We start from the raw sequence: 22188 nt of genomic DNA, 5'->3' as shown, positions 1-22188 counted from the left end.
ATAGTTTTCTAACCCTTCTATTATCCAGTCTACGACAAAAACTAAAATGTATGTGGTTGGTGATAAAGATATATATGTATAGACAATCTTATGAATTAGTGTGTGTCAACATGACTGATAATTAGCATGATATAGTAGTAATAATAGCCATCAGTAGTTATCTTTCAAGTACTATGTGCCAGGCACTGTACTAAGACCTTCAAGTGTATTAACTAATTAATCTTCATAATAGCCTTCTGAGATGATTATATCATTTAAAAATAAGAAAACCAAGACACAGAAAGATGCACTGAGAAGAGCATTCACTAAACATTCTGGGACCCAGGCTCCAGTCCCACGGAGACATTAGTTGGCATGAATTTGGGGCAAGTCATAACTTCTCCAGAGTTCATTTTCTTTTCTGTTTAGTGGGCATAAAAACAAGAGAAGCATCCAGTTACTGATTATTATGCATAAGGATGAGTGTTGTACTCGTGTTACCTCATTTAATCCTCACAGTAGTCCAACGGGGATCAGTGCTGTAATCCCCATTTTACAGATAAGGAAACTGATACCTAGAGTGGTCGAATAACTGAATGTGCTCTTGAGCATGAGAACTGGGATCTGAATCTAGGTCTCTGTCTCCAGAGAGAGAGAGAGACCTAACCCCTATGACCTTTCCTGCCTTAGTATATTTGGACTTACTGCTTCCTCCGCCTGCAATACTCTTCTAGATTTCTCTAAGGCTGGCTCACTCCCATTCTTCTGGTATTAAAGCCAACAATCGGGTTTGCAAAGAGGCTTTTGCTCAGAGCTGTTGCATTGCATAACTCCAGGGGGCGCTGTTCACATGGGCAGTAATGTGAAAGGTGCCTCACTGGAATTGAGGAACATAATTTTTACTGACCACACTTTTGAAATCCTGGTCATTCTCCATCACCCCATCTGGTTTCATTTATTTCTTAGCACTTAACCCCTATCTAAAATGAACTATTTTATTTATATAACTTATTTATTGTCTGTGGCTCCCAAGAATATGTAAATTTCATATGGACAGGGACCTGTCTTATTTACTGTTGTTTGCCAAAGACTTAGTAACAGACCCACAGCAGGTGCTTAATAATTATTTGTTGGATGTCCTTAAATATGTCATACTGACTTCCTCCAATAATCCTTGCCTCATTGGAATCACAGAGTTGTTATAGGATAAAAAGTTTCAAGACATCCTGGGCATCATGAAGACATTGATGTAGTTAAGTTAGAATTACAAATTACCAATTACATTTTCTATGCTTTAAATTTACGAGCAAATTAGGACTATCAGTATCATTGACTAAATAGACATTTATTTGACAAAAATTAAGAAGTCTCAGAATATCAAGTGTTAGAAAGGATATTGACAACATACATCACTTTCATATTTTGGATGGGAGTGTAGAGTGACTCACCACTTTGGAGACTAGTTAGATGTGTCCTTGTAGTGTTAGCACTCACGTTTCCCATGACTTAGCAGTTCTTCTCCCAAGTAAGTACCTAAGATAAATTCCTTCACTTATTCCCAGGAGATGGTAGAAGAATATTTATAATAACCCCAGTAATGATGATGACAACAAACAGTGGAAACAACCCAAATGCCCAGTGACAAGAAAATAACTCGGGCTCTAGAAATTTATGGAAGCTGTGAAAAATGAATGAATTATGACTACACACAAAATATCTAGAAGAATCTTAGTAATATAATCCTGAACAAAAACATGCAAATCTCAGAAGATTATATAAAACTCGATGCTCTTTTAATAAAGTTCATTAAAAAAAAGCTAAACAATTATCAAAACAAGAGAATGGCAAAGTCAACCACTGTGGTTACCTTGGGTAAGGAAAAGTGGAGGACACAGTCGTGAAGGAAGATACAGTTAAATGTAAGTTGCTGTGAGTGTTCTGGTTCTTGGGTTAGGTGGTTTGTATTAAACCACCTGCTTCAACACCATGATTTCATATCCTGCCCCCCCCACCCCTTCCATGGAAAGAACACTTCTAGGAGGCAGGCCCAAAGGTGACTCAAAGGATGAGCTGGATCCAGGATCGTATCCACTCAGGTTTTTTATTCCCAGGGCCTATATACAGTGTCTAGCAAGACATAGTCTCAGCGAGGTTTCTTGAATGAATGAATATATGAAGGAAGGAGGAAATGAGAGAAAAATGTAAAGTTCTTTTAGTTAATATTGAGTGTAATCCAATCACTTACTCCAATACTTTACCCTGCTCCCAAACATACCAAATTATGTAATCAATTTCCTAATTAGTTGAAAATAAAAAAGAACTAACTTTCTCCCAGAGTGGTAAACAACTACATAACATTTTTCCATATAGACTATTCCATAATACTCATCAATACAGGGCTATGTAGCGAGAAAATGATTCCAAATCAAATACAGTACAGAAAAAGCTTTTTAATGCACTCTTTTTTTCAGGCCAAAGAGCGTCAGAAAACATCCATCATTAAGTAGTGTTACAAATGGCACTTTTGGCTACATTAGAGAATTAGATATGAGTCCCATGTGTTTTCTCTGATAGGTTAGTAATAGAGCAGCTTTATAATGCAACCCTTTCTTAGAATAAAAAACTGCTAATTTGTCCTACAAGACAGGAAAAGCTGTAAACCTAGTCACCGTTTTAAAAATTTAACATTTATTTCATACTATACAATCTATTTTCATATTATAATTTTAAGCATTATGCTATAATTCTTAAGAAGGGAAAACATAAATTTCAACCTAATTTAAAAATAAACATATATATTAAGTACATATATTAATGCATTTGATAATATCCTATGCTAAATTTGACGATGAACTTCATTTTGGTATGCTGCATATTGTCCTTTTGGTGTTGAACTGAGGAAAAGCATATTACACCTGAAATTCTGCCTTCAATGAGTAAAACAATGCTCAGTGATATCAACAGACTCTAACCAGTTGGCAAGATGCATATGTTCCAGAGTTATTCTGACGAGAATGAAACAGGATTAATACTCAACAGGAGAGAATACTTAATGTCAGTTTAAAATAGGTCTTGAAAGTTGACTATTGTCACAAATATTTGAAAAGAGTATTTGGAAATGTGATACTCCATTCTGAATGGAAAGCAATGATTTTTAAGTTATTAATTGTTAATTGCTACCACCCCAATGCATTCACCTTTTATAAGATGGCATGAGGCTGACTGCATCTAATCTACTCAAACATGGATATCTTCTTCTTGTTACCCACAATTTCTCAACTAGTCCCCTTATCAATGTATGCAACTACTTATCAGAGATTAATTGTAAAACATCACACAACAGGACCAACCCAAAAGGCCATTGTATTTTTCTCTCTACAGCAGAAATAACAAACATGGCTTTCAAATTTGCACTGACAGCACATATTATGCTGATGAAGAAACCAAAGAAGATTTCCACCTCATCACAGAAACATAAACACACGACACAAACACCTGAAAAATCAAAAGTGTTTTCTCTGGGAACAAAGAAAGCCATTTCAGGGGTTCTCAGTGAGTGATACCACACACATAATATACTGATACACACATACACACATGAAAGAAGTCTTAGGAATATTGCTTATTGTTAATTTAGAACAATTCTTGGTGTTACATTTAGAAAGGGAGTTCCTAAACTTTAAAGGAATTCACCTGTTAAAATATCACACAAAATACTTATTTTTTAATGATGTTATTTCACAATCCACAGCCTGAGTCAATTAAAATGTACACCCTTCACCTTCACAGGTAGATGGCACTCCTTGCGTTTTATGAATACCCCAGAGCCAGAGGCCTATTTTCACCACATTTGTGTCCACCACAGAGAGTTATCTTGTAAAGGACATATAATTAGAAGGCAGAAGACTGGCATGTAACCCAGGCTCTCACCCTAGCAAGCCTCATGAGCCTGGGAGCGCCACGCGAACATTCCACACTGCAGTGTGCTCATCAGCAAAATGAGGACAGGAAACCGTGCTCTCCATGGCTCCACATGGCACCATTAGTTTAGGATTTTCTAACTTTGAAGTTTTCATTAGGCACTGGGCTTTATTCACAACCTAATATCAAACTTCTACCCAGTGTTTGGTCAGTAATTTGCATCCGCAAAGCTGAGCCTTTCAATAACTAGGTAACTCCTTGGTCCTTTATTCCATGAATGGTGAGTACCTACTCTTGGCGGATTAAAAGTAGCCACAAATTCTTTGGAGCTCCTCCCATCAAAGGGTGAGTCCATTCCCCATCTCTTGATTCTGAGCTAGTTTGGTGACTTGCTTTGATCGACAACATGCTACGGAAGTAACACTGGGTGACTCTCCAGGCAAGTCCACAAAAGGTCCTTGCAGTTTCCATTCTCACCTTCTTTGATCTCATAAGGCCTAATAAGGAATCCTAGGAGCTCTGGGGAAAGACCACATGGGGTGGAATGGAGGCACCTCAGCCAACAGCGCCAGCCATCTGTGTGAGACACATGCACTGAGCCCTCCTAGACCACATATGTTCATGGGAACGCACCCAGCACCACCTGGACCAGTGGCTGGCCATCCCAGCGGAGCTCTGCCCAAATTGCCAATGTACAGGATCATGAGCACATAGAGCGTTATGAGCCATGGTGTGGGGTGGTTTGCTAGGTAGCCATGGACAGCTGATACAGTCACAAACTGTGCCAGGTGAAGGGAACACCTGGGTGACAAGACTCAGTCCCATTCTGCCATTGCTCAGAATATAGTTAGGGAGACAGACATGTGATGGACAACCTCAAAGTAAATGTCATCAGTGCCATAATCATAGGGGGTTGATGCATAAGGGCCCATGGGAAATTAGAGAAGGGGAGTCAAGCCCAGAATGAGGGAGCTGGCAAAGGTTTTTCAGAGAAGATAATAACTAAGGGGAATTAACTGGACAGATTTCTCCAGGCAAAGAAGGAGAAATCCTATTCCAGAGAGGAGAAGCTGTATGTGGAAAGGCCAGAGGGAGCTCAAGAGTGTCCCGATGGGAATGGGAGCATTCACTTTAATTACCATGTAAGGATGTCGGAGAGGGGGGTTGCTGAGGAGTAGCTAAGGTAAAGCTCTCTTGACTTTAAGTAGAATTCTCTGGCATTTGGCCTTTAAACTGAGGGTGATGAGAGCCAAAGGATGAAACAGTTCCTCTCTCCTTTCTTTCCTTCTCTTCTTCCCTTAGTATTCATTTGACCAAAGACATCAGTAACACTCTCTGGGAAATTCCACTGGCAGGAAGCTGAGTGGAGTAAAGACAGACAGATGCTTCTCTGGTGCTTAGACTGGTTAAAGGGAAGTGATATTATGCCAGGGCCCAAGATGATGGGCATTAGGACATGAGTACAAAGTACAGATGGCAGCAAGAAGATGCCATCGTCAAAGGTGGTCCTCCTTCTTTTGTCACCTAACGAACACCTGAGCACAGGCAGCATTTAAGACTCGTCTTTTAAAAATGTCATAAACACATTTCGAGCTGGATCATAAGGTCTCCCACTCACTAATTGTGTGGCCTCAGGCACATGACTAACCTCTATATGAATCAGCTTCCTCAGCTATAAAATGGAGATAATGGTGATATTGACCTCACAGGTCAGTAGGAATAAGTGATGTATAGTTTTAGCACAGCACCGGGTGTAAAATAAGCCCGCAACAGTAGGTCCCTAAATGGGGAAAGGCTGGGGGAGGGGTGGTAACATGGGCTCTGGCATTAAACAAACCCATGTTTGAATCTTAGCAGATCTTGCAGCTGTGTGAACATGGATGTTGTAGTCTGCTTAGACTTAGTTTCCCCATCTGAGAAATGAGGGTGATAATACCCTTCTTAGAGGGTTTTTTTTTTTAAGATTTTATGTATTTATTGTCAGAGAGAGAGAGAGAGCACGAGCAGGGGGAGCAGCAGGCAGAGGGAGATGCAGGTTCCCCGCTGAGCAGAGAGCCGGATATGGGACTCGATCCCAGGACTCTGGGATCATAACCTGAGCCAAAGGCAGACGCTTCACTGACTGAGCCACCCAGGTATCCCTTGGAGGGTTTTGATGAATATTCAAAGAGATCACACACATTAAGTGCCCTAGCACAAATCCTGGCATACAGTATAAACGCACATACGCACAGAACGCGACTAGTTCCCACATGTAGATTGACGGTACTAATGTTAGACATTCTATATTACTTCAAAATCCTATTCTCTGACTAAAGCTAAGATCAGAAAAGTTGGATTACCAGAAACATATATATATAACATCTTTAGCACAGTATGCCCATTTTACCAGTACCAATACATTATGATAACCTATCACAAAAAGAATGGCTGAGGTACAAAATTCGTATTTCATTTTGTTAACATGTGATAAGAAAGTAACCTGGTTGTTCAGAATGCATTATTTGAAATTAAGAATTTGGCATTCCCTGACTACCTAATTTGGCACTTTGAGGAATTTCCTCTATACACCAAGCCCCCAAATGCATTCTTTTCTAAACCAAAAAAAGAAACATGCATATATACAGTGAGTTGAAAAATGACAACACAAGACGATGTTTTGGTGAAAAATAATCCTGCCAAATAAGCAGGACATGTCATTCCTTAGAATATGTTACACCAGAAAGCTAGTAAAAATTCAGGCCAACGAGGCAATTTAATTTCAAGTTTTATCACATATGGGCCGAGCTCTAGAATCCTTCACTTACAAAGGGACAACTTCAAAGTGAAATCTTGCCAGAGGCTTGAAATGTGTATATACAAATTCCTCTGTTTTGACATTCAACATATTCTGGATTAAATCTAGAAAGCTTCTGTAGCTGATTGATAAGACAAAATTGTTTAGGCTCAGAAAGAGAAATCAGAGCAAATAATCACAAGTAGTATCTCCCTATTTATCCCATCTATAATCATCACAAGGTTTTTGTTTTCTAACGAACACCATAAATGAAAACATATGTTAGAAGTTGATACTAAAGGCAGGAATTAAGAAAAAGTCATTTTTTCAATTGCTTTTAAGCACTTGAATGCTTTAGAACCTTTTTCAAAATGCTAGTTAATGGGTATTATTCCTCTGGATGTTGCTTTAATTTGAAGCTTGGTGAAATCCAGATCCTTTCATAAACAGTTCCATATTCATTTTGGTACGAGAACAATTTAAAATCTGTAACAACTACTCTATTGACTCCTATGGGGGTATTTTAGCATGTTGCTGTTTTGGCCAGAGAAGCATTTCAACAACTTTCTGTGAACTAAGATAAAAAAAAAACAATGGCTGAGAACTACAAATAGAAATCGAGTAAGGCAATTCTACTATGTAAGGAAATTCCATTTCTGAATGTTTTTCTACACTGACGTAATTTTTTGTTGTTGTTGTTTAAAGATGATCTACCCGGTTCTTCCACATTCAAACAGTCTATGAAACTCAAATCAAGATTTGTATGTATGGAGAAAAGATTTGTGCGTCCAAAACCATCCATGTGTATGGAAGTCTTGTCATTGCATTGCTTTGTGTTGTCTTGGTTTTGATCATCCTCAGGCCACTGAAGGGCCAAGGACGTCCACTTGCTCAGCACTCTAACTCCTCCATGACTTCCATGACGATTGTCCGAGGGCCCGTCAGAATCAGATTGCTCACGGTCCGGTAGTCAACATGCAGCACATTGAGCCCATTTACAGAGACGACAAACTGACAGACCTAAAGGAAAGACAAAGAAAAAGTATCTATTACAGCTCCTGCTTTTCCATAGACCTCTAACGAAGTCATTGTGTATCTCTAACATCTCACATCTCTTAAAATACCCAACTGCACCCAGCTGAAGACAACAATTTCCAAGAATCTACACTTTTTCTGGAAGGTGATATAATAGAAAAAGCATTTGGCTTGGTGTTTCACAAAATTAGGATTAAATCCTAGTTTAGCAACTTACCAGCTGGAGCTAGGTATTTAAATTTCTGAGCTTCATTTCCCTCAACTCTAAACTAGGGATGATTAATAATAATAATAATAATAACAATACCTACCTTATAAGATGTTGTAAGAATTAAATGAAGTGAAGTACATCAAGCTTCTTCTACTGCAGTGCTCTGAACCAATGGAGTACTCAATATATTTTTACAGTCAGTGTTTATGGCTGTTACTCATTTGGTCTCAATATTGAGGGAGACCCTATGGCCCACTGTTCCCAAGACAGCCCTCTTTGCCATCTACTGTTTCTGAATGATTATTAATAGTGCTTCCTTTCACTTGCCAAAGTGTCCCCATTGAGATGCTAAATTCCACACATTTCCCTATTTCCCATCCTTATGAAAGTGGATGAGGCCAACAAAGGTTAGCTTTTACACTAAGTATTAGTTAACCCGTGGTAGGAGAGAGAATTACAATTAAAAAAAAAAAAAAAAGAAGAAGCACCATTCAATAATTAGAGACCATAGTGAGCTGGATAGTGACCCACAGCTACTGCCTCAAAGGAAGGTACTTCACTTGAGGTTAGTGGTGACATCAGATTCTGGGTACTTTTTTATTTAGCTGATACAAATTAACAGTTGATATATCTGCTGTGTGTCTGAAGAGGCAGACATTGGACAGACGAGTGATTTATGTCCCTCAAATAGAAAAATGGAAAGACACACAGATCTCCAGCTGTCAGTGATAAGTACATTTAATTAGCAAAACAGAATCCCACAGAATATAAGTCTGTACAGTGCCTGGCACATGGTAGATACAATATCTTTAATACCCAACAATGTCTATGTCCTCATCCATGGAACCTCTGAATACTTAGTTTACATGGCAATGGGGAGTTAGGGTTACAGATGGAATGGTTGCTAATCAGCTGATTTTAACATCAGGAGATTATCCTGAGTCATCTGGGTGGGCCCAACTTCAAGGGTCCTTATGAGAGGGAGACTCAAAAGCCGAAGGCAGAACTAGATGTCACAACAGAAGCAAGAAACTGGAGAGGAAAGAGAAAGGGGCCAGAAGCAAGGAATGCAAGTGGCCTCCATTAGCTGGAAAAGGCGAGGCAGTGGATTCTACCCTCTGAAAGTCCAGAGGGAATGCGGACCTGCTGACACCTTTAGACTTCTGACTCTAGAACTAAGGCAATACATTTTCTTTGTTTGATGCTGCCAAGTTTGTGTCAATTTGTTACAGCAGCAATAGGAAACCAATGCAGTAACTCAATAAATATTCACTGTTGAACGAATTGAATGTATAAATGCATTAAGCAAAAAAAGCATAACTTTGATGGAGTCTGAAGGGTTTCTTGCTTCTTATAAATTATCCCCTCACTGAATAAGAAAATAAGAAAATAAAAAGGAGGAAAGAAAAGAAGACAAAAGGGAAGAAGGAAGAGAAGAATGAGAGAGGGAAAGGAAAGGAGAGGGTCTGGTTGAGACTGATTGATTTAATGTCTCCCATACCTGTTGTTATCATCATATTTCTTTATAATGCCTCGGCAATTAATATGCACACCTGATTATTAATTAATTAATTTAGTGTTGATGACTCAAAGAGCGGGAAAATATGAAAACATTTTGAAAATCACCATTTCCTTTTCTTATTTTCTGAGTGGGTAACAACCATATCAACTCACTGTATTGATATAATATAAATAATATGAATTCTAAGTATTTAAAACATAAAACATATTTTAAATATAAAAATAAAATAAAATATATAAAGTAAACACAATAAAACGCTGTATTATTAAGTGTAAAAATACCTATACCTATTCCTCAAACCAAAATTGGAAAGTATTAGAAGGGCAGCTATAGATGGAAAAGATTTGGGATTTGGGAAAGACGTGGGATTTGGAATTCAATGATAAGGATTTAAGTCTTTGGCTTCCCTGTTTGATGACCTTAATCAAGTCATGTCTTCTCTACCATGTCTCAATTTATAAAACAGGGTTAGGTAAAAATGCTTATCTGCATGGGCTCAAATTAGATAATGAATTTAAAACCTCTTTGCACATGTCAAGCACTACACCGCTGGTTTCTATGAACTTCTTTCCCTTTAAAAATACCCACTTCCTCTGCGGTGACATGCAAAACAAAATGGAAAGTGAACAGTAGTAAGCAAAGTGGTTATTTACATAATGAACACTTGCTGTTGTTATGAACCTCAATATTTTCCACTCCCAACCTATATTGCCATGGCATCTTTGTACATAAGGAGACCACACCATCACTGTTTCTCCTTTCCCATTTCCATAAATCTGTCCTCATGGATTCAGGGCACATCTTGTACAGAATCAGCAGTTCTCAACCATGATAGAAGTCAGAGTCATAATCAAAGTCATACTAGCAGGTTACAATCCATCCTGAAGAAGGCCACAGGTAATTTGCAGGGCAATTGAACACTAATTTAAAGGAAACATTCATGGTGCTTTGTTTTTTCTGCTCCAGCATACTCATGAGCCAAAGAATAAGAGAAATTCCACTCCCTCCTGATCCAGAGTGCTGACTTTAGACCCGGGTCTTTCTTTCCTCCAAAGGGCTGAATAGCCTTTTTGTGTGGCCAGATGAGAAGGCAGTGATTCACATTCCAGCTAACCCTTCATGGGCTCCTGAAGGTGATATGTGTCTCTGCATCACCAGGGATTACCTTTAGCATTTAGTCTCAACCAGAATTGTATTCTGTCTCTCTCACATAAGGGTGGTTTGTTTTCATTGACCAACACTTAAAAAGTAGGAAATTTCAACATAAAAGTCCAGGATTTGGCCTCTCTGGAACAATCTAAAGCTCTAATAACACCAGGTTAGAATGGCCACTTGCAATGGCTGAGTAGGGGCTACCCCTAGTAGATGTTCTCTTATTTGCCATGGTTCACCCCAGTTCCTGTTTCTCTGCCACCTAGCTGACAGACATTGGAGTCTATAACCCCTGATCTGGGGCCACCAGAGGGAAGGAGCTGAAGGGAGGGAGATTTGGTACTTAAAGAACTCAAGGATCCCAAATGTCCATCAGTTGATGAAAAGAGAAATAACATTTGATATACCCATATCATGGAATATCATTCAGCAATAAAATGGAACCAACTACATGCTACAACATGGATGAACCTTGAAAACACTATGCTAAGTGAAAAAAGTCAGTCACAACAGACCATATATTGTATAAGTCCTCTTATATTAAAAGTCCAGAATGGATGAACCCCCAGAGACAGAAAGTAGATTAGTGGTTTCCTAAGGCTGGGGCATGGGGAGGTATGATAGTGACTGCCAATAAGTATAGGGTTCCTAGCCCAAACTGTAACCAACTTACAATCCTCAAAAATATTTGTTTTATTAAAAAAAATATAGGGTTTCTTTCAGGGGTGGTGAAATGTTCTAAAATTGATTGTGGGGATAGTTGCATGACTCTGTGACTATGCCAAAAATAAGTGAGATCTACACTTTACACAGTATATGAATTATATCTCAACAAAGTTGTTATTAAAAAGAAGAACTGGAGGGAAAAGGGGGCTGATGTCAGCAATGCATAGATCTCTGTAGACTGGAGAGGGTGGGTGCAGGATTGGTTCAAAGATGGGGTCTTATGGACCTCCTGATTGCAGGGATTCTCGGAGACTACATAACTGGAATGGTAAGGGCTGTGTGACTGGGAGGATGAGCATTCAGTGGCCTCTGCTCAGGACCTATGCCCCGGAGTTCAGGGGTGGAAAAGGGGTAGCCATCAGGGCCAGCTGGACAAGGACCATGGGTAGCACAGTGGTCAAAGTCCATGTTATTGGGCTGCCTAAACCCCAGGATGGGGGCTGGGGGACCTATAATCCCAAAGGGGAAGGGCATGGGCAATGGGGCATCAAAACAATATTATATTGGACTTGTCATCAACCTTGGTGAGTGGTGACTTGAACTGCACTTAATTTTAGAGAAAGGTCATTTTGGGGGCACCAGGGTGGCTCAGTTGGTTAAGTGTCCAATTCCTGATTTCGGCTCAGGTCATGATCTCAGGATTGTGAGATTGAGCCCCACATTGGGCTTTGCACTCCATGGGAAGTCTGCTTGGGATTCTCTCTCTCTCCCTCTGCCCCTCCCACTCATACTCTCTCCCTCTCTAAAATAAATACATCTTTAAAAAAAGAGAGAGCATCTCAAGCAGACTTCACACTGAGCATGGAACCCAACATGGGGCTCAATCCCAGGACCCTGAGATCATGACCTGAGCTGAAGCCAAGAGTCGGATCTTAACTAACTGTGCCACCCAGGTGCCCCAATAAATAAATCTTTTAAAAAAAAATTTCTTTTATGGTAGCTGGTTTCTATCACTGGCCACCCATGATCACCAGTATAATGCTTATGAACAAACTGAGTCTCAGAGAGGTTAAGTTCTTTGCTCAAGGTCACACAACTAAGTGTCACATCTGTAATTTGAACTCCATATGACTCCACAGCCCCACATAAATACACATTTATAAAGTACAGTGTATATATGCAAGTTTGAGGAATGCAGAGAATAGTAGAAGACACATGTTTCTTCTCTTTGCTTTAACTATTAATTAAACAGTCTAGGTCCACTCAGATATCTTGTGATGTTGATGTTTAGGATCTTCCAACTTCACAAGAAGGTTTTTACTCAGCTAATATTGGATTGCTTTTTGTGCCATTTACAGTCCTGAACAATATATGAACTTAAGGTATTTATTTCAATTTTTTTTTCTTGAATGAGGAGGAAAAAAAGCCTTCCAAACATTTATCATGCTCATATTCAAGGTAGTATTTTTGGAGTCAGGCTGTTAGTAAAAAACGTCATCTCTCCCTAAGTGGTCCCCACAACTGTTGTGGTTCCTGCAGTTCCACTGTCCTGTTACTAAAAATGTGCAAAACGATCTGGAAAACGCAGGTAGAACTGTCTAACATATTCAGTTATAATGGACTTTGAATTAGCATTTTTGGTACACTATGTTCTGCAAATAAACACACATTACCAGTAATCACAGGAAGCACACAGCCTGGGAGATATTTTTTTTTCCTCTTCTATATTAAAAAGGAGACACATACAAATACACAGAACATGTTGACAACCTCTGAATAGATCTACCTTAGGTACATACTACCTTCTACCTGCAGGTGGAAATGAGAATTTAAGTGAGGGTGTGATGCTTTTCTTCTGCTTATAATTACCTTTATCATATTTGTTTTCAAAGATTTTATTGCAATTCTCTCATTTCCTGGTTCACAGAGAAGAGATCAATCATGAGTTCATGTAGCTGCTCTAAGCTCATTTCCTCCAAGAACGCCAGTACCTTGACTTTATAAAGAAGGGATATAGAGGAAGTCATCCTTAATGAGAAGGAAGAACAACACTTCATAAGTCATAGGTAAGTGATTTCTGAGCAAGAAGGTAATGGAGAAAAGTCCTAAAAACCATTGTAGGTCTGGTAAGAGTTAATGGGAAGACAGGGGTAGGACTCAGCACATTTCAGGGTGTGATCAGGTTGGGATGAATACCTAGGCTGAACTCCAGCTTTCCTCCTGATAAGGAGCCAAACCAACTAAATAATCTTGCCTCTAATTCCTCTCCTGTGCCGGTCCTGGCAGACGCCCGATAACCCTACAGATGGATTGAGTGCCCATGGGATTGTGCAATTGCACATTTGTCCTTGTATGGCTAGGATTCCATCACAATCATTCAATTGTTATCCATAGTGGGAGTGAGGTTGGAAAGAAACACTACACCTTTGATTACGTAAGTGTCTTCTTACTGCCATGGAAATGTGTATTCACCAAGACACTCGCATCCCCGAAATGACTGCACTCGTGTAAAGCTACTCTGGCTTTTCTCTCTTTTGTTCTTTGTGTTCTTGAAGGAGAAAGGATTCGAGGGTAAGCCTGCTTCGGACTTTCCCTCAAAATAACAAAACAGCAAGACAGACCAAGAGATAAAGTTTCAATACTATGATTATAATATGATTAATTGATATGAAAATTTCTTTTTTTTTAAATTTTTTTAAAGATTTTATTTATTTGACAGACAGACACTGCAAGAGAGGGAACACAATCAGGGGGAGTGGGAGCGGGAGAAGCAGGCTTCCCGGCGAGCAGGGAGCCCGACGCAGGGCTCGATCCCAGGACCCTGGGATCATGACCTGAGCCAAAGGCAGATGCTTAATGACTGAACCACCCAGGCATCCCTAACTGCTATAAATTTCAAAAGTAGGCAATTAACCTGTGATCTTAGAAATCTTGGGTAGTAGTTTCACTAGTAGCTCATTTTGTAATAAGTTGCGATGTGCCTAAATAATTTTTACATTTTCTATATAGTGCAATAAAATTGTTTTAACTCTTACCTTTATAATTTACCAGTAATGGGACTTTGGGCAAGTTACAAATTCCCTGAGTTATGCTTTACTCATCTGTAAAATGGAGGTCAAATTCATTAGGAGGATCAAATCTGATTAAGTACTAAGCCCAGTGTTTAATATCAGTGAAACATTAAATAAACATTGGTTTTTCTCTTCTACCCCTCTACCCACACAATCTCTCTCTGCAAACAGCCCCGTGAATGCAGACTGTTGAAAGGAAGACAAACCAACCATTGCATGGCGCATAACCAGGAAAGCTACTTTGGGTTCTGGTTTGGGAGACGGAAATTGATACTGAGTAGGTATTATTTATTGAGATCAAATATGAAAAATAAAAATAAAAATCAATCCAGGGTGAGGAGAGATTTTTCCGAAGCTAAGAGAATCTCACAAGGATAGAGAATCCAGAAACCACTGTAAACAATCAGCATAATTTTAAAGTAAATTGAGTATGGAATTCCTTAAGGAATCACTGGTCTTGTCTGTAGGATACTCACTTTAACAAAGTTCCTGCAGAACTAAAGAAAGCTGAGTCAAGATGTGCTAGTTACTTCTATAGAATGAATTCCTTACATCTATAGAATGCTTTATGTTTACAAAACATTCACATTCAGCAAGGATGACACTTAGGAGTTTCAGACACTGCTGTAGTAAGTAAGTTGTGTGTCTGTATTTAGTGCATAACAGCCTTGACAGCAGAACATTGTTCTTGGGGGGAGAAAAAAAGAAAAGATTTGCAGCTGTATGTTTAATCCCATAAATCTCTCCACCAACTATGCAACTGGCTGTGGAGTGAGTGGTGTGGGAGGAGGCAGAGATCCAGTTCTCGGACAAACACAGGATTCTCTCTCCAGAGAATTAGTTTTCCTCTAAGCTTTATGCATTTTCAGCATGCTATATGGATGGCTCTGTGATGTCCCCGAAGAACAGACTGTGCCATCAGCCTTGAAGGAAAGTCAAGGATATGTTAAGAGTGACTTTTCCAATAAAACAACAACAAAAAGCAACATTAAAGAATTTTTGTTTCAAATTGAGAAATTCCAAGTGCCTGGTGGTTTCAAACAGGCGCTTGCCAAGGTTTTTGGGTGGAGCAAGATGGCGGAGGAGTAGGAGACCTGGATTTCGTCTGGTCTCAGGAATTCAGCTGAATAGGGAGCAAACCATTCTGAACACCTATGAACTCAACAGGAGATCGAAGAGGAGAGTAGCAACAACTCTCTGAACATAGAAGCAACCGCTTACTGGAAGGTAGGACATGCAGAGAAGTGAACCCGAGGCGATATTCGGGAGGATAGACGGCGGGGGAGGGGGCCTCCGTCAGCCGCTTCTGGCAAGTGATAGAGCCGCGGAGTACAAAATCGGAACTTTTAGAAGTTGGCTCCGCTGAGGGACGTCGCTCCAGTGGCTAAGCGGGGGGTGGAACCCTCGCGGGACAGTGTGGTCTCAGGACTCTCGGGGTCACAGAAAGGCCAGGGGTGCCTGAGTGCAGCAGAGCTCCCAGGTATCGGAGCGGGGAAGCCGGCTGCAGAGACGGAGCCGAGGCGCGGGCTCTCAGCTCAGGGTGGCCATAAACTGTGATCCGCGGCCCAGTCGGGCCACTGCTCCTCCAGCAGGGACCCAACAAGCGGCAGATCCCGGGAGACTCCCCTCCCTCCCCCGGGGAAGAGCGGCGCGGGAGCGCACCGCGGGGATCTGCTGGGTTTGGAGACTCCACACGGGGTCGGGTGCCAGAGATAGAAACGCTCGGTCACAGGCCGGGTGAGCATGGAGTGCGGCTGGAGACTGGGGACATGGGAGTGACTGCTTTTCTCTGGCGGCGCACCGAGGAGCAGGGCCCCGAGTTCTTGTCTCCTCCGGGCGGAGATTGGGAGGCCGCCATTTTCACTCTCATCCTCCAAAGCTGTACCGAGAGCTTGCAGGGAACAAAAGCTCCGGAGAGCAAACCCGAGCAGATTACTTAGCACAGACCGACAAGGGCAGGGCAATTCCGCCTCCGGCAAAGACATTTGGCAACCACGGCAACAGGCCCCTCCCCCAGAAGATCAGCAAGAACCACCAGCCAAGACCAAGTTTACCGATCAATGAGAACGGGAGAACTCCAGCGCTAGGGGAATACTGCACATAGAATTCATGGCTTTTTTACCATGATTCTTTAGTCTTTCAAAGTTAATTTTTTTTAACTGTCTTTTTTTTTTTGAATTTTTCTTTTTCCCTTTTCAACCAACATCTTTTCAATCCCCTTTAAAAAAAAAAAAAAACATTTTTAGGGCGCCTGGGTGGCTCAGTTGGTTAAGCGACTGCCTTCGGCTCAGGTCATGATCCTGGAGTCCCGGGATCGAGTCCCGCATCGGGCTCCCTGCCCAGCGGGGAGTCTGCTTCTCCCTCTGACCCTCTTCCCTCTTGTGCTCTCTATCTCTCATTCAGTCTCTCTCAAATAAATAAATAAAATCTTTAAAAAAATAAATAAAATAAAAGATAAATTAAAAAAACATTTTTATTTTTCATTTTTAGAGTCGTATTCTATCCCTTCATAGTAGTTACCCTTATTTTTGGCATATATATATTAGTTGTTCTCTCTTTAAAATTTTGAGATACAGTTTCTTATAACAGATCAAAATATACCCTAAATCTCTAGTGTATGGCTTTGTTCTAGTCTCCTACCTGATCACATTCTCTCCCCCTTTTTTCTCTTTCTTTTTTTTTTAAATCCTCTTCTTTCTTTTTTCAAACAACTTTTTATCAATTCCTTTTATAAAATTTTTTTATAATTTTCATCTTTGCAGTCATATTCCATCCCTTCATCGTATCAACCCTTATTTTGTAGATATAAGTCTTTCTTTCTTTAAAATTTTGGGAGGCACTTTCTTCTAACAGACCAAAATACACCCAAAATCTAGTGTGTGGCACTGATCTATGCAGAGGCCTGATCATATTTGATCATATTGGGTTTTGTTTTGTTTTGTTCTGTTTTTGTTTGTTTTTATCCTTTTCTTTTTTCTTTTTTTCTCTTTCTTTCCCTTTCTTTTCCCCTGGTTTCAGGTCCTTTCTGATTTGTTTAGAGTATATTTTCTGGGGCCATTGTTACCCTGTTAGTATTTTGTTCTCTCATTCATCTATTCTCCTCTGGACAAAATGACAAGACAGAAAAAATCACCTCAACAAAAAGAACAAGAGGTACTGCCATCTGCCAGGGACCTACTCAATACGGACATGAGTACAATGTCGGACCTAGAGTTCAGAATCATGACTTTAAAGATACTAGCTAGGCTTGAAAAAAGCATGGAAGTTATCAGAGAAACCCTTCCTGGAGAAATAAAAGAACTAAAATCTAAACAAGTCAAAAATCAAAAAGGCTATTAATGAGGTGCAATCAAAAATGGGGGCACTAACTGCTAGGATAAATGAGGCAGAAGAGAGAATCAGTGATATAGAAGATCAAATGATGGAAAACAAAGAAGGTGAGAAAAAGAGAGATAAACAACTACTGGATCACAAGGGCAGAATTAGAGAGATAAGCAATACCATAAGACAAAACAACATTAGAATAATTGGGATCCCAGAAGAAGAAGAAAGAGAGAGCGGGGCAGAAGGTATACTGGAGCAAATTATAACAGAGAACTTCCCTAATGTGGAGAAGGAAACAGACATCAAAATCCAGTAGGCACAGAGAACCCCTCTCAAAATCAATAAAAATAGGTCAACACCCCGGCATCTAAGAGTAAAACTTATGAGTCTCAGAGACAGAGAGAAAATCCTAAAAGCAGCTCGGGAGAAGAGATCTGTAACCTATAATGGTAGAAGCATTAGTTTGGCAACAGACCTATCCACAGAGACCTGGCAGGCCAGAAAGGACTGGCATGATATCTTCAGAGCACTAAACGAGAAAAATATGCAGCCAAGAATACTATATTCAGCTAGGCTGTCATTGAAAATAGAAGGAGAGATAAAAGGCTTTCAGGACAAACAAAAACTAAAGGAATTTGCAAACACGAAACCAGCCCTACAAGAAATATTGAAAGGAGTCCTCTAAGCAAAGAGAGAGCCTAAAAGCAGCATAGACCAGAAAGGAACAAGACAGTATACAGTAACAGTCACCTTACAGGCACTACAATGGCACTAAATTCCTATCTTTCAATAGTTACCCTGAATGTAAATGGGCTAAATGCCCCAATCAAAAGACACAGGCTATCACATTGGATTAAAAAACAAGACCCATCCATATGCTGTCTGCAAGAGACTCATTTTAGACCCAAAGACACCCCCAGATTGAAAGTGAAGGGGTGGAAAACCATTTACCATGCTAATGGACACCAAAAGAAAGCTGGGGTGGCAATCCTTATATCAGACAAATTAGATTTTAAATCAAAGACTGTAATAAGAAATGAGGAAGGACACTATATCCTACTTAAAGGGTCTCTCCAACAAGAAGATCTAACAATTGTAAATATCTATGCCCCTAACATGGGAGCAGCCAATTATATGAGGCAATTAATAACAAAAGCAAAGAAACACATCGACAACAATACAATAAGAGTGGGGAACTTTAACACCCCCCTCACTGAAATGGACAGATCATCTAAGCAAAAGATCAACAAGGAAATAAAGACTTTAAATGACACACTGGACCAGATGGACTTCACAGACATATTCAGAACATTCCATCCCAAAGCAACAGAATACACATCCTTCTCTAGTGCCCATGGAACATTCTCCAGAATAGATCACATCCTAGGTCACAAATCAGGTCTCAACCGGTACCAAAGATTGGGATTATTCCCTGCATATTTTCAGACCACAATGCTTTGAAACTAGAACTCAATCACAAGAGGAAAGTCAGAAAGAACTCAAATACAGGGAGGCTAAAGAGCATCCTACTAAAGAATGAATGGGTCAACCAGGAAATTAAAGAAGAATTAAAAACATTCATGGAAACAAATGAAAATGAAAACACAACTGTTCAAAATCTTTGGGATGCAGTGAAGGCCGTCCTAAGAGGAAAGTATATAGCAATACAAGCCTTTCTCAAGAAACAAGAAAGGTCTCAAATACACAACCTAACCCTACAACTAAAAGAGCTGGAGAAAAAACAGCAAATAAAGCCTAAACCCAGCAGGAGAAGAGAAATAATAAAGATCAGAGCCAATATCAATGAAATAGAAACCAAAAGAACAGTAGAACAGATCAACAAAACTAGGAGCTGGTTCTTTGAAAGAATTAACAAGATTGATAAACCCCTGGCCAGACTTATCAAAAAGAAAAGAGAAATGACCCAAATCAACAAAATCATGAATGAAAGAGCAGAGAGCACAACCAACACCAAAGACATACAAACAATTATAAGAACATATTATGAGCAATTCTATGCCAGCAAATTAGATAACCTGGAAGAAATGGATGCATTCCTAGAGATGTATCAACTACCAAAACTGAACCAGGAAGAAACAGATAACCTGAACAGACCTATAACCACAAAGGAAATTGAAGTAGTCATCAAAAATCTCCCAACAAACAAAAGCCCAGGGCCAGATGGCTTCCCAGGGGAATTCTACCAAACATTTCAAGAAGAATTAATACCTATTCTCCTGAAACTGTTCCAAAAAATAGAAATGGAAGGAAAACTTCCAAACTCGTTTTATGAGGCCACCATTACCTTGATCCCAAAACCAGACAAAGACCCCATCAAAAAGGAGAATTACAAGCCAATATCCTTGATGAACATGGATGCAAAAATCCTCACCAAAATACTAGCCAATAGGATCCAACAGTACATTAAAAGGATTATTCACCACGACCAAGTGGGATTTATCCCTGGGCTGCAAGGTTGGTTCAACATCCGCAAATCAATCAACGTGATACAATACATTAACAAAAGAAAGAACAAGAATCATATGATCCTCTCAAGAGATGCAGAAAAAGCATTTGACAAAGTACAGCATCCTTTCTGGATCAAAACTCTTCAGAATATACGGATAGAGGGTACATACCTCAAGATCACAAAAGCCATCTATGAAAAACCTACAGCGAATATCATTCTCAATGGGGAAAAACTGAGAGCTTTCCCCCTAAGGTCAGGAACGTGGCAGGGATGTCCACTCTCACCACTGCTATTCAACATAGTATTAGAAGTCCTAGCCACAGCAATCAGACAACAAAAAGAAATCAAAGGCATCCAAATCGGCAAAGAAGAAGTCAAACTCTCACTCTTTGCAGATGATATGATACTGTATGTGGAAAACCCAAAAGACTCCACCCCAAAACTGCTAGAACTCATACAGGAATTCAGTCAAGTGGCAGGATATAAAATCAATGCACAGAAACCAGTGGCATTCCTATAGACCAACAAGACAGAAGGGAGAGAAACTAAGGAGTCGATCCCATTTACAATTGCACCCAGAACCATAAGATACCTAGGAATAAATCTAACCAAAGAGGCAAAGGATCTGTACTTAGAAAACTATAAAATACTCATGAAAGAAATTGAGGAAGACACAAAGAAATGGAAAAATGTTCTATGCTCATGGATTGGAAGAACAAATATTGTGAAGATGTCAATGCTACCTAGAGCAATCTACACATTCAGTGCAATCCCCCATCAAAATACCATCCACTTTTTTCAAAGGAATGGAACAAATAATCCTAAAATTTGTATGGAACCAGAAGAGACCCCGAATAGCCAGAGGAATGTTGAAAAAGAAAAGCAAAGCTGGCGGCATCACAATTCTGGACTTCCAGCTCTATTACAAAGCTGTCATCGTCAAGACAGTATGGTCCTGGCACAAAAACAGACACATAGATCAATGAAACAGAATAGAGAGCCCAGAGATGGACCCTCAACTCTAGGATCAACTCATCTTTGACAAAGCAGGAAAGAATGTCCAATGGAAAAAAGACAGTCTCTTCCACAAACGGTGTTGGGAAAATTGGACTGCCACCTGCAGAAGAATGAAATTGGACCATTTCCTTACACCACACACAAAGATAGACTCTAAATGGTTGAAAGACCTAAATGTGAGACAGGAGTCCATCAAAATCCTAAAGGAGAACACAGGCAGCAATGTCTTCGACCTCAGCCGCAGCAACTTCTTCCTAGAAACATCGCCCAAGGCAAGGGAAGCAAGGGCAAAAATGAACTATTGGGATATCATCAAGATAAAAAGCTTTTGCACAGCAAAAGAAACAGTCCACAAAAACCAAAAGACAACCAACAGAATGGGAGAAGATATTCACAAATGACATATCAGATAAAGGGCTAGTATCCAAAATCTATAAAGAACTTATCAAACTCAACACCCAAAGAACAAATGATCCAATCAAGAAATGGGCAGAAGACATGAACAGACATTTTTCCAAAGAAGACATCCAAATGGCCAACAGACACATGAAAAAGTGCTTAACATCGCTCGGCATCAGGGAAATCCAAATCCAAACCTCAAGGAGATACCACCTCACACCCGTCAGAATGGCTAAAATTAACAAGTCAGGAAACGACAGATGTTATCGGGGATGTGGAGAAAGGGGAACCCTCCTACACTGTTGGTGGGAATGCAAGCTGGTGCAGCCACTCTGGAAAACCGTATGGAGGTTCCTCAAAGAGTTGAAAATAGAGCTACCATACGATCCAGCAAATGCACTACTGGGTATTTACCCCAAAGATACAAATGTAGCGATCCAAAGGGGCACGTGCACACCAATGTTTACAGCAGCAATGTCCACAACAGCCAAACTGTGGAAAGAGCCAAGATGTCCATTGACAGATGAATGGATAAAGAAGATCTGGTATATATATATATATATACACACATACACACAATGGAATATTACGCAGCCACCAAAAGGAATGAGATCTTGCCATTTGCAATGACGTGGATGGAACTGG

The 22188-nt window shown here is 40.0% G+C and overlaps 1 protein-coding gene across 1 annotated transcript in view; it reads right to left on the bottom strand.

Annotated features, from left to right (window-relative positions):
- Window positions 1–2409: 2409 nt before the first annotated feature.
- DEPTOR (DEP domain containing MTOR interacting protein) overlaps window positions 2410–22188 on the bottom strand; it is a 130405-nt gene continuing 110626 nt past the window's right edge. Inside the window, exon 9 of the mRNA XM_025871046.2 lies at window positions 2410–7696. Within this exon, the coding sequence (XP_025726831.1) occupies window positions 7568–7696 (129 nt within the window). The 3' untranslated portion in view covers window positions 2410–7567. The remainder of the gene's footprint in view (window positions 7697–22188) is intronic.

Source organism: Callorhinus ursinus, unplaced genomic scaffold, assembly GCF_003265705.2.
Source record: "Callorhinus ursinus isolate GAN/ISIS: 27379988/994484 unplaced genomic scaffold, GSC_fseal_2.0 scaffold5, whole genome shotgun sequence".
Taxonomy (NCBI): domain Eukaryota; kingdom Metazoa; phylum Chordata; class Mammalia; order Carnivora; family Otariidae; genus Callorhinus; species Callorhinus ursinus.
Note: the sequence above shows the minus strand (reverse complement) of the source record. Positions and strands in the feature narration are given on the sequence as shown.